At 33.3% G+C, this 13690-nt stretch overlaps 1 protein-coding gene across 1 annotated transcript; it reads left to right on the forward strand.

The window, feature by feature from the left end:
* Positions 1-1813: 1813 nt before the first annotated feature.
* On the forward strand, positions 1814-5666 carry LOC136217781 (protein argonaute 7). The gene is made up of 3 exons (XM_066004432.1): positions 1814-2432; positions 2646-3879; positions 3984-5666. Exons 1-3 carry the CDS (start codon positions 2051-2053, stop codon positions 5431-5433), a joined length of 3066 nt encoding a protein of 1021 aa, XP_065860504.1. The 5' UTR covers positions 1814-2050; the 3' UTR covers positions 5434-5666.
* Positions 5667-13690: the final 8024 nt, after the last annotated feature.

A 13690-nucleotide genomic window follows, 5' to 3' on the forward strand; every position in this document is an offset into this window, starting at 1 on the left:
AAAATAATTGCTTTCGGTTTAAAAAAAATAGTTGCTTTATATTAAATTTATTTCTTTTTATTAATAATTTTTATTTTTATATTATTATAAAAAAATTACAATTAATATTAAACTCATTAATTAGAAACTAAAACCAATAAATAATATGAAACTTTTTATTTTCAAAATACGATAATTATTTTAAGGGTAAATTTCAAATAAAACCCGTATAGTTTCACTAATTTTCAGATAAAGGACTATAGTTTACTTTTTGTCAAAAGAATGATTGAGGTTTCGCACTTGGATTAATGCTATTAAAACCATCTTTAACGACCTGAAAATGAAAATTTTCAAGAATTAAAGTTGTTCAATCTCATATTTTTTTTATGGAACTACATTTTCGATTTTCGAAAATCATCTTTTTTAAATCTTTCTCTCTCTAAACATTAACTTTCTCTTTCTTTACCAAACATCATCTAAATAATCTCAAAATAAAAAAGTTGAAGAATTAAAGTTGTTTAGAATATTAGTAGTTCTTAAAATATGTCATTTTTGAAGTCGTCAATGGTGATTTTAATAGTATCAATCGAAAAAGTTCTTATTTTGCTAAAGTTGAAAACCTCAATCCTCGTTTTGACAAAAAGTAAACCAAAGTCATTTATCTGAAAATTAGTAAAACCACTGGGGTTTATTCAAAATTTACCCTTATTTTAAAGTAGAGGTATAGTTTTTTTAGATTCGGTGCATGTAATTGTTGCCCAAAATTTCCTCTCACACTGTTAAATAGCTTACGTGACACAAGAGCATTTTTTCGTCAATTTTTTTTCTCTCTCATCTTTTCTCACTTTCTTTTATTCATTCTGGAAATTCCAAAATTGACTATGGAATTTTCACGAGCGTTCTGAAAATTCTAGAACTATTGAAATTTAGAATGATTATGAAATGTCTACTAGAAATTTCAGAACGATTTTAGATTTCCCATCATTCTGAAACTTCGAGAATCCATTCTAGAATTTTTAGAATTCTGTAAATTCCAAAAGAAGAAGAAGAATCTAGAGGAAGGAAGAGGACGAAGAAGAGAGAAAAGAGGAGATAGAACCTTTTTTGGATAATAATGACATTGTACCACGTCAGCTATTTATCGTTGTGAGTGTAAATTCCTCAATTCTGTTAACAATAACCATACACACTGATTTAAAAAACACAATTACCTATTTCTAAAACAGTAATCATAAGATTTTTTTACACTTAAATGTCACGTCAAGCTTCCACTTAAATCTACGTGGCATGACACACCTTAAGAAGAGAGTACGTGCGAAATATTTGATGTGTCAATTTATGTCAGTTAGGCTTTTAGGATCCGTTTGTTTTACCTATTGTTTGCTTTTGATGTTTGTTGTTACGGTTTGCTGTTTGCGGTTACCAAAAATAAGGATTCTTTACTTTTGTAAAATGCTACTTTTCAGGAGTGAAAAGCAAATAGGAACATGAAAAGTAGTTACTAAACACCTAAAACTTTCCTTTTTTAAAGTAAAAATACAAATATAAACATAAAAAGTAGCTACCAAACATCCCCTTAATTGCACTATTTTACAATTGAAACTCAAATTGTAATGCTTTGCATGTATAAAAAACATGAAGACTATTTTGGTAATTATTCCAAATAATAAAGTAGTAACATTAACATATGCTTGAAACTTGACTGAGATTGCAATAACTCCAAGCAGCAGACAATAAACACTTTGCTAATTTCATAAAGTGGGCCTTTCCAACTTTTCTTTAAAGCCATATCATTTCTCTTCTTTGAATTTCACCAACATTTAACACACACTCTCTCTCTACAGACACAACTAAGACCCAAAAAAAACCATTTATTTTTTCCTTTTTGAAAATAAAAATCCATTCTTTCTTTCTCTTTCGTTGTTCCGTTTTGTCTGCAATAACTAGAGTTTTCTTTCTCTTTGATATCAGAAACAAGAACAACTCTTTCCTTTTTGTCCCTCCTCACCTCAATGCTCATCAACAAAAAAAACCCTGTTTCACTAACACTCTAACTAACTAACTAGTGGCGATGATGGAAGAAGAGACAACACAAGAAGATTCCAATGCTAATACCAAATGCACCTCCAAGACCTCAACTTTATCCAGAGGCAGAGGCAGCAGAGGCAGAGGAAGGTCTAATCCTCATCATAACCATAAGCACCACTTTCAGTATCAATATCAGTATCAGCATCATCTCTTTCAATACTCTTACCCCTCTTATTACCCTGCTCTTCTTCCTCTTCCTCTTCCTCTTCTTCCTCTTCCTCCTCCATTACCTTTTCAACTTCCTTTCCCTCATAACCACCATGCCTTTACTTCTAAAACCCACTTCCACAAATCTTCTTTTAAGCTCAATAACACTTCTCCTTCTCCTACCTCCTCTGATACCCATGGTCTCACCGTTTCATCAGGTATTTTTCCTTTTTGAGTTTGTCTTCATTTGGTTCTATTATGTTCTTGCTTTTGGATGGTTCCTATTGAAGATGATATTTGTTTTCTATTGAGTATCTAATTGCTATTCTAATCCATATAAAGTCAAAAGATTGATAGTTTCTAGTCTTTTAACCATTTTTAGTTGATAGCCAATAGACTAATTACTTGCCTGTTTCTTCATATGAAACCAGCTGCAGAGGAGCTGCAAAGAAAAAAGATTCCACCTTTGAAAGGAAATGATGGAAGGAGGACTATAGGTTCCACCACTCAAGCACTAGTTGTTTCTAGAAGACCAGATTCTGGTGGTGTAGAAGGATCAGTTATTACTCTCCTTGCTAATCATTATCTTGTCCAATTCAATTCTAAGCAACAGATTTTCCATTACAATGTGGAAATTTCCCCCAATCCTTCCAAGGAAGTTGCAAGGATGATTAAACAAAAATTGGTAATTGATAATTCAGCTGTGTTGTCTGGTGCTCTTCCAGCCTATGATGGAAGAAAGAATCTTTACAGCCATGTTGAATTCCAGAATGATAGGCTTGAATTCTATATTAGTCTTCCAATACCAACTACCAAACCCTCGTTGCCTTTTGGAGAAGCAAAAGAATTTCAGGACAAGGATCAAAGGCTCAAACTGTTTCGAATTAACATAAAGCTTGTATCGAAGTTAGATGGGAAGGAGTTGAGCAAGTACTTGAGCAAGGAAGGTGATGATTGGATTCCACTTCCTCAGGCTTATCTTCATGCCTTGGATGTTGTTTTGAGAGAGAACCCTGTGGAGAAATGCATACCTGTTGCGAGATCATTCTATTCGAATTCAATGGGAGGTTCTAAGGAAATTGGAGGAGGAGCTATGGGGTTGAGAGGTTTTTTCCAGAGTCTAAGACCAACTCAACAAGGACTTGCTCTTAATGTTGATTTCTCTGTGACTGCTTTCCATGAAAGTATTGGAGTGATTCCTTACCTTCAAAAGCGCCTCGAGTTTCTTAGAGACCTTCCTTTGAACAAAACAAGGAGTTTAGTTGGTGAAGAAAGGAAGGAAGTGGAGAAGGCTTTGAAGAATATCAGGATCTTTGTTTGCCATAGAGAAACTGTTCAGAGATACCGCGTTTACGGCTTAACTGAACAACCTACTGAAACTCTTTGGTTTGCTGATAGGGATGGGAAGAACCTGAGGCTGCTTAGTTACTTCAAGGATCACTACAATTATGATATAAAATTTAGAAACTTGCCTTGCTTGCAGATTAGTAGAAGTAAGCCATGTTATCTCCCAATGGAGCTTTGTATGATTTGTGAAGGCCAGAAGTTTCTTGGAAAGCTTTCAGATGATCAGACAGCAAGGATACTTAAGATGGGCTGCCAAAGGCCAAAAGAAAGAAAGGCTATTATAGATGAAGTGATGCGAGGACCGAATGGACCGACAAGGTGATTGATCTCTTGTAACATGATCTTTTAATATGTACTACAATACAATGCTTTGATTTGTTGATTTTAACTGTTTCTAATAGTTTGAATCCTCTATGTGACAGTGGAAACCAGGGAAACGAATTTGAACTCCATGTTTCGAGAGAAATGACAAAATTAAAGGGGAGAATCCTACAACCTCCAAAACTGAGACTTGGTCATGGTGGTCTTGTAAGAGATCTTATTCCTTCTCGGCATGACCGGCAATGGAACTTTATGGATAGTCATGTCTTTGAAGGAAGTAGGATAGAAAGGTGGGCATTGATGAGTTTTGGAGGCACCCTTGATCAGAAGTCTAACATTCCTAAGTTCATAAATCAGTTATGTCAAAGATGTGACCAACTTGGTATCTATCTTAACAAAAACACTATAATTAGTCCTCAATATGAGCCAACTCAAGTGCTTAACAATGTCTCCCTTCTCGAGTCAAAACTCAAGAAAATCCATAAAGCTGCCTCAAACAACCTCCAGCTGCTCATATGTGTAATGGAGAAGAGACATAAAGGGTATGCGGATTTAAAGCGAATAGCAGAAACAAGTGTTGGTGTTGTAACACAATGCTGCTTGTTTCCAAATCTTAGCAAGTTGAGCTCACAATTTCTAGCCAATTTAGCACTCAAGATCAATGCCAAAGTTGGAGGATGCACCGTTGCTTTATACAACTCGTTGCCCTCTCAGATTCCGCGCCTTCTTCACTCCGATGACCCTGTGATCTTTATGGGAGCTGATGTAACTCATCCTCATCCATTGGATGACTTTAGTCCATCTGTTGCTGCTGTTGTTGGTAGCATGAATTGGCCAGCAGCAAACAAGTATGCATCCCGAATGAGGTCTCAAACTCATAGACAAGAAATCATCCAGGATCTTGGCGCAATGGTGAAGGAATTGCTCGATGACTTTCACCGCGAAACAACCAAACTTCCCAAGAGGATAATATTCTTTCGAGATGGAGTAAGCGAAACACAGTTCTATAAGGTGCTTAAAGAGGAGTTGCAAGCAATTAGAGAAGCTTGTTCTACAATTCCTGATTACAAACCTCTCATAACTTTTGCAGTAGTTCAAAAAAGGCATCACACACGGCTATTTCCTCGCGAAAGTACCGATGTAAACCAGTTTAACGACGAAAACATACCTCCAGGAACTGTTGTGGATACTGTGATTACTCATCCAAAGGAATTTGATTTCTATCTGTGCAGCCACTGGGGGATGAAAGGAACAAGTAGACCAACACATTACCATATATTGTGGGATGAAAACCAATTCACTTCTGATGAGTTGCAGAAATTGGTATACAATCTGTGCTACACCTTTGTAAGGTGCACAAAGCCAGTATCTTTGGTACCGCCTGCTTACTATGCTCACTTGGCTGCATACAGAGGCAGGCTTTACCTTGAGCGGTCTGAATCCGTGGCTTCTGCCAGAAATGGTGCTGCAATCTCAAGAGCCGGCCCGCCGAAGGCTACACCTCTACCTAAACTGAGTGAGAATGTAAAGAATCTCATGTTTTACTGCTGATTTTTCATGCATAATGTAATTCTTGAATTACAAGTCCTTTGTTCCTTGCAGTTCCAATATTTGATGCAATAGCTAAATTAGGAACTACAGGTATTAACTGTTGCTATATATGCAATGCATACATATATATAGATACATTACATATTTCCTCAACATAGATGCAGGAAAATATTGTGAACATTATTCCTCTTAGTTAACAAGAAAACAACAGTATTTTCATTTCCTTTGTCAATGTATTGTCCCTTCCCTAAAAACATGGCTTAATACATTAGGGGCCCTATTTTTCGCTAAATAATCTGATTAGTCCCTAAATTTTAGAATTGTCTTAATTGGACTCATTGTCTTCTGAACTTGTTTAAAGTAATCTATTCGTCTCGGAATTGCTTACAGTAATTTGGTGAACTCTTAAATTTTCTTAAGGTGACATGTAATTTAACTTTTCATTCTCCAATTTGCTTGACCAATTGATTGTTCATAACTATATTCAAGAATGTAGCTGATTTTTTTATTTTTTATCATGTCTTGTGAGAATTTATTTGGAAAGGTTAAGTGAGGAGGGGGCAGGGGCTAAAAAAATAGTAAAAAGAAAGAGAGATGGGGAGAGATAGAGAAAGTAGAAAAGCTGTGATGCATATTATAGTAAAAATGGAAGATAAAAAAACAAATTCCCATGAATGCAGAAACAGCAGCATAAAGAATGGCAGAGGTTTGACAGGAGAAAAAGAAATATATAATTAAGGAAGGAGAAAGCATAGCAGATTGTATATATTAGTATATAATTGTAGGACCAAAAGTAAGAAGGGCAGGAGATGGAGTAATTAATTATAAATAAATAGAGAGCTGGGGTGAGTAGGAAAGGAAAGGAATATAAATGAGAAAAGAAGGAGAAGAAGATAAAGAGGGAAAAGGGGATACAGATACTCATCTCACAGTCTGACTTTCGACTTCCCCTTTTGTCTGTTCATAACTCCTTTTATTTATATAATATAAAATGGAAATCAGAGTATGACAGCTTTTTAAGGAACTGCACTGCCTATCAGACAACTGAACCTGTCAGGATTCAACGTGCCCTTTCTCAGACTAACCTTTTTTGTTTAACAATAAAGCTTGTAATTTCAAAGCAAAACTAATTTTATTCTTAAAACAATTTGAAAGTAGATATTCTTATTTTCTTCCTGGTCTCGGCTAAAAATATTAGCAAGATAGAGATATACTCATGTTCGGTGAACCCGCTCCAATGTTTAAGTTAATAAATGTTGAAAGAGACTCAAAGATATCCAGATTATTGATACTAGTTATGCATTCACATACCTTGTCTAGGTCATGTATCTTTTATATTTATAGTGGCTATCAAGAATAATCTTTGTCAATCTCAGAATGTACCTTGATGAGTCATAAGACACACGTCTGTTGGTCCCATGTAACGTGACAGTATTAGTTCTAATGGGGGGTTAGGAACTATTATAAACTTTTTATGTTAATGCTGACTTATTTTAGGTTTAAGACTTTAACTCAGTCGTTAGGTCAGCACAGCTGAGTAGAATTGAGACAGTCTTAGTCAACTGCTGACTAGAGCTATTTCTGTCGTGAGTTAGGAAGCAACACTTGTGTCAATTTCCAACTCAGCACTCCGATTACTCAACTCATCAGTCAGATTACTCAACTCAGCATATACAAGTTATTGTTTTGCTGAGTAGTATTTAGCAAGCAATATATGTATAAAGAGATAAAGGGTTAGAAGTTACTCAGCAGACTTATCTTGGTTCGGCCTCTCCGCCTACGTCCTGTCCCCGGAAATCCTTCCAAGCTTTTTGAATCCTCTACTGAGCTCTTTAAAGGTAGAGCACAAACCGTTTACAATAGCAACTGAATATGCAAGAGTATCTTCCTCTATTCCTCTACTCAATCCTATCTCTGTCACTAACTACTATAACCGAGTACTCAGCCTCTCTCTACCACTGAGTACTATAACCGAGTACTCAGCCTCTCTTTTCTAACCTTTTACAAATGATAAGAAATTGTTCTTAATACAATAAAGAACACTTTAGATGAATAAATCACTCTATACTTTTATACAACAATAGAAGTTGGTGTACGAGCTTGCTTTTTCTTTTCAGACAGAGCTTCTGTTTTGTATTTTATCAATAGTTGACTTGATGAAGATCTACTTGTCTGTCTTGATGATTCAAGTATTGAAGTGGCCTTTTTATAGTGATGTCTGAGGCATCAATTATTTGCATCCCAACATAGCCGTTGTGGGGAAACGATCATCTTTCATCATCACTTGGTCAGCACTCAGTGCTGCAAGCCAATCATATCTTCTGTCTAAGTTAGATGCCAGGTTTGCCTGTCTGTTGACATCAGATAGTTCATGCTTCTTCTGGAAAAGTCTTCCCGACAGATTTCTGTGGCTTCTGAATGTTTCAGAAATGTGCAGACTTTGTCTTCCAAGTTGATCGATCATTGTTGCTGACCTGCCGATCATATTGCTTGACTCGGCGGCTTTGCCTTCAATCTTTTAGAGAAGACTTTTCTTTTCAATGCTGAGTTGCATTTTACTCAGCTTCGGCTGTGTGGCTTTCATCAGCTGACTTTGTCTTGACTTTCTCTTATAGATTTTTAGTTCCTATTCTTATGAATCAACTTACTCAACATTGAACAAACACATTAGTACCAATAAATCAAAGCAATTAAATTTAATGTGTTGGAATATTTTTATCATAGAGATTTTCACTTAAATAATTTTGTCAAATCAAAATCATGTGGAAATGTGTTTCAACAAACTCCCCCATTTTGATGTTGGCAAAAATATTCAATAAGGAACTCAGTGTTGAACTCCCCCAATTAGGTAAGGATTGGAACTACTACATGCCCATCTGTCAATCGAAGAAACAAATCCCTTTTTTTCCTAAAAACTTTAAAAATTGAAAGATAAACTCATCGACTGCATTACTATGAACATCTCGAGTCTTAGTAAATACAATAGGACTGTGTTTGATGTTGAATGACCAATCAGTCTCATAGAATCTTATCTCCACCTATAACATACGCTTAAGTATCTTCGAACCAGCTCTTGAGGTGCACACTAACTAAGAATCTTGAGGTTCTCGAAATCTTTTTCTAGTTGGATAAAGAGTCAGTATCTTCCTATTTAGACTATGAATTACCAATCCTATATAAAGGGGCCCAACTTCCCTCCAAAAAGTACTTTTTACTTAGACAATTCTTAGAACTCTTTATCTTTCTTAGCCCAAAACTAACTTGATCGTTAGAGTATCCTCGTTGAGGCTCCGACCAGGTTCTTTTCTTTGTTTTGCAGGATATCACCAAGAGGACAATGTCATTGCCTGACAAGCTTAGACGGTATCCTAGATAGAACAAATTTTCATACCTTGTCATCGTTACCTACCTATCCTATGAAATATCGATTATAAAGAGTTATCATCTCGTCGAATTCTTTTCACTTCCAATTTTATTCATGCGAAAGATTGATGAAAAAATAACGAATTAAATTATTTTTATTTTGGAAAAATAATAAAATACCAGAGATATTTTTTTACCAAACTTTCACTTTGTTCATATTGTTGTTTAGTTATATTTTTTTCAGATTAATATCACTAACAAATCAAAGAATTATGTTATTCTTTGTAGTTCTTTTTCTTTAGCTTTCTTTGTTTGTTTCTTCCTTTATGAACCGTCGCAAACAAGTAATATTTAATTTGTCTTTTATGCTTTATTATGCATGAGAATGGTGAGACAATTTATATGTGGTCTAACTCTTTAAAAACTTTTAACACTATATGTGATCATTTGTCTACTTTCTTACTCATTGTTTTCTTTCATTTGAGAGGATATATTTCTTTGTTTTTTATGCAATTCAAAATATTGAAACTCTTAACGCAATGCTTAAATTACGAATAACACCATCTCCGTGGTGGGTGAAGCTCTTAGTGGTTGAGAACTTACCTATAATCACGGAGATCATGGGTTCAAATCACATGAAGATTTTTCTTTCTTCTTAATGTAAACGCATTCTGCGCAAATTTTTTATTAAAAAAATTGAATAACACCATCTCTAACCTATTTTTATCAAATTTGTTGTATTAAACCATATTTTCTTTCATTTTTTTATCTTCGTTTCGTTTTGATCAGTGGCGGGGTCAGAATTTTATATTCGGGAGCTAATTTTAGCCTTACAGGCGATGTCTGTGAAATTTTTCTAAATTAAGCCCGTTAGGGCAGGGCAAAAAAAATTTAGCCTCAATCTTCTATAAAACACACATCTTAACCAACTCAACTATCTTAATATATTGTAATAACACTACAAATACACCAATATGAATTTAAAATAGGGGGACTGTCAACTACCAAAACCGTACTACTCAAGGGTGGAGTCAGCGGCCGAGGGTCCGGAGCCCCCTGAGCCCTGGACTGGCTCCACCCCTGGTTTTGATGTTACTACAATGTTTTTGCTTCAATCCATTTTCTCATTTCCTCTCTTTATACGCAACATTTCATTCAAATAATGATATTATATAACAAAAATATACAATAACTAAATATATATATAAAAGTAAATAAAAAAAAAGAAAAGATAGTAATGAAATACTATTTGATGTTGCATCGAATTTGTAGGAGAAAAATCATATTCATCAAAATGAGAATGCGGTTCGATGATGGTTAGAGAGCCAACCATCGCCAAATCTCCTTCCCAACATCAATTTGATGTTGGATTGGAGATGGTGTAAGTAGTCTATAGTGCTAATTTTGAAATTAAGGGATTAACTGATTTTTATAAAAACTTCATATGCCTCAAAATGGAAATGTTTAAGAATTAAAGTTGTTTAAAATGATATTTACCATAAAGCTACATTTTGATAATGTTTGGCAAGTAGAATGTAATTATTAACTGTTAGCTGATTACCTTTTTATTTAACTGATTTCACTAGCTATTTATGTAAAAATGTTTGGAAAATTTTAACTAACCGCTAATAACTGTTTGTATAAAATAATAATAATGACATTAGTATTTTATGAGTATTATTTTATTTTTTTATAATTCATATTCTTAATTATCTTCTAAAAAATATCATATACATATACTATAACTTAAGTTTTTATAATATATAAAAATATATTTAAACAATAAAATTATTGTTAAGTTTTTACTAAAAGTGAAATCTTCACTTATGATCCTAAAATATTAGATCAAAAAATTTAAACCTAGATTGCTATTTTGTATCTTGAGTATTATATAATACACCTTCTAATACATAATAATTAATTTATATTTTAATAATTTACTAAAATAAATATCTAATATTTTTACATTTTTTTAAGTTTCAAATATTATTTATTAATTTAATTATTAATTTTAATCTATATCATTTTCAAAAATATAATAGTAAATTTAGATTTATTAATTATCATTATGTAACTAGATAAATATGTTTATAATATTATTAGTATATTTTAATAAAAGAACAAAACAATATGTTTGGCTAAAAGATAATAGTTATGGATAAAAATAATGTATTTTAAAAAAGATAGAGCAATAAATTAATTAAAAAAACTATATAAAAGCCTTTTGCAAAGAGGTCAAACAAACTAATAATTGTATGTTGGGGTGCGCCCAGAACCAGTACCTTTCCAAGGCTGAACAACTAATCTCATGGAAAAGACCGAGACACCAATGGCTCAAACTTAATGTGGATGGGGCCTTTAAAGGTCACTCTCTCCGTGTTTCTGCGGGTGGTTTGATCCGAGACCACAATGGCAGATGGATCACAGGCTCTGCCAAAAATATTGGATCTTATTCAATTACTAAGGCCGAGCTTTGGGGAATTTATGAACTTCTCTCGCTTACTTGGTCTAAGGGTCTAAGATTTGTGGAGGTGGAATCTGATAGCCAAACTGCGATCAGCCTTATGGAGGGAGAGGATCTCAGTCCAAATGAGTTTTGTAACTTGATTGACGTCATTAAGGAGCTGCTGAACCGAGATTGGATGGTGGTAATATCCCACACGTACCGTGAAGGAAATAGAAGTGCGGACCGCTTGACTAACCTTGCCTCTGATCTCTCATTGGGATTGCATATCCTTGATCAACCCCTAATGTAATTCATGAAATCCTCCTCCAAGATGTCTTGGGTGTCTCCTTCTCCAGGATATGCCCTTATAGCCCTTAGGCTACTCTATCTTATAAAAAAAAAGTTAATTAAAAAAAACTTATAAAATTAGCTTTTTTAAATTAGAGGTTTGAATCAAAACGTTTTTTCAAATCCCTTCTAACAAAATACAACTATTCGAGGTTTAATATGTCAAAACTTTTAAAATGATTAGAATATCATCAACACCTAAATCATAATCATTTAAATGTTGATTGAAATTCAATGATTATAATATTAAAAAAATTAAATTAAATTATCGTAATAATAGAAAAAGTAAAATTCAATAATTTTATATTATATTTTGAAGTTTAATTGCACCGTAAAAATAAGATTAAGATTAAAGTTTGATGGCAATGAGTATAATTTATCCCTACATTAACCCTTAATTGGCCAAATTTGTAAGGACAAAACGGCACAACTGATTTAAGGATTGGTAGCTGGCTTACAACTGTCAGTCAGTTCGATTAGCATTAGAAATATACCATCGCCTGACGTCTGATTTTACATTTATAGAAAATTACACCCTCCTTCTTTATTTTAATGAATTTGGTAAATTAAATTGGAAAATTTACATATAAACTCTATAAACTTAGTTTTGAAAAAGTGTCTACGTCAAAACATATTTTATTTTATTTTATTTTTTATATATAAATAACAATTAGGTATATCCTGACAATTTAGAGACCCTAAGTAAAATTAGTCATAAAACCTCTTGAATAATAAAAAATTTATACATAATAAAATAGGTCTTTTAATTTTTTATTATTATTGGGGTTTCAGAAAGAAATAGACTCATCTATATAATTTTATCACTATTTATATTAAAAAAAATTAAATTTCATATATACATATAAAAAGCTAAATAAATTTTTTTGGATCATCTCCAGCTTTGGACCCTAGGCCAGCCCTCATAACGATATATCCATAATTTCTTTAATTACAGGTAGATTTTTAACCACTGGACCAAGACATTCGGCACGTTCTTTTTTACTTACAATTAGAATTAATGGGAAGATAATTTTCTATTCCCAAATTTCTATTCTTATTCCTTTCGGAAAAAAAATTCTTTCATTTATTTAAAATAATATAAAGAGAAAAAAATAAAAAAAAATCTTGTGTTTAACTAATTTATAAACACTGTTTTCTGTTTTCATTTATGTTTTGTAAAGTTTATAAATAAATTGTCATTCAATAAAAAATTATAAATTATAGTAATTAAAAATAAATGGTACTTTACAAATTATCCAAAATGGGTAAAATAAGTATTAGTTATTCCGATAGTAAATGTATGTTTGTGATGAAAACAGGATTCCCTTGTGTCGTGAAAGGAACAGTATTAATGAGCCGTTACATCTCACAGCTACAGTACAGGCTATCCTACAAACAACCTATCAAACAAAAACTATGCTACTCTTATTTTGTTGCATTAATTAATTGTCCCATCACCTCAAACATCATGATTTAATCCAACGGTCAGGAGCCTCTCCGTCTCCATAATGTATAATGTAGAGCTACACTAGATAGCTAGTGTGTAGACCACCAAAACCCACAGGAAGGAACTAAATTGGTCAGAAATGGACCACTTGGTTCAGACCAATATTTGGATTTATATGGGGTTGGTTGATGTGAGAGATATTCAGTCTTGTTCCCCTTGTGCTGTCTTGTCTAATCTTCATGTTACATCAGGTGACTTCTACCTATTTTGTACTACCTTTCTTATTTAAATAAATATTATTAAGAATTGTAAATTTGGGTGTTAATAACACAAGATATTTCAGGTGGAATCAAGATTCTGCAAATTAAAGATATTATCAGAGAGATATTTCTGTTATTTATCCAGGCAGTCCAGTCCAGTACCATGCATTTTGCGTAAATTTGGAGCCATCGCTATAACTGGGACAACCTGAATTTACAGTAGTCCTTCTTCTGGCTTTCATATCAAATAAAAACAATTACGATACTATGCTCTTTTCCTCCTAACGTTTTTTCCATTCGAACGTACATCTCACTAAAAACTCAACTGCATTCAATCTCGATAAAAGCTCGACTGCGTTCCACTTGATTTATAAACAAATAGAGTTTTAGCTC

Source organism: Euphorbia lathyris, chromosome 2 (assembly GCF_963576675.1).
Source record: "Euphorbia lathyris chromosome 2, ddEupLath1.1, whole genome shotgun sequence".
Lineage (NCBI taxonomy): Eukaryota > Viridiplantae > Streptophyta > Magnoliopsida > Malpighiales > Euphorbiaceae > Euphorbia > Euphorbia lathyris.

What these genes read in the sequence shown, in the direction of transcription:
- LOC136217781 (XM_066004432.1), top strand. Translation starts at nt 2,051, where the DNA reads ATGATGGAAGAAGAGACAACACAAGAAGATTCCAATGCTAATACCAAA. An exon ending in TGGTCTCACCGTTTCATCAG is followed by an intron (nt 2,433 to 2,645) that starts GTATTTTTCCTT and finishes ATATGAAACCAG; the next exon opens with CTGCAGAGGAGCTGCAAAGA. An exon ending in GGACCGAATGGACCGACAAG is followed by an intron (nt 3,880 to 3,983) that starts GTGATTGATCTC and finishes TCTATGTGACAG; the next exon opens with TGGAAACCAGGGAAACGAAT.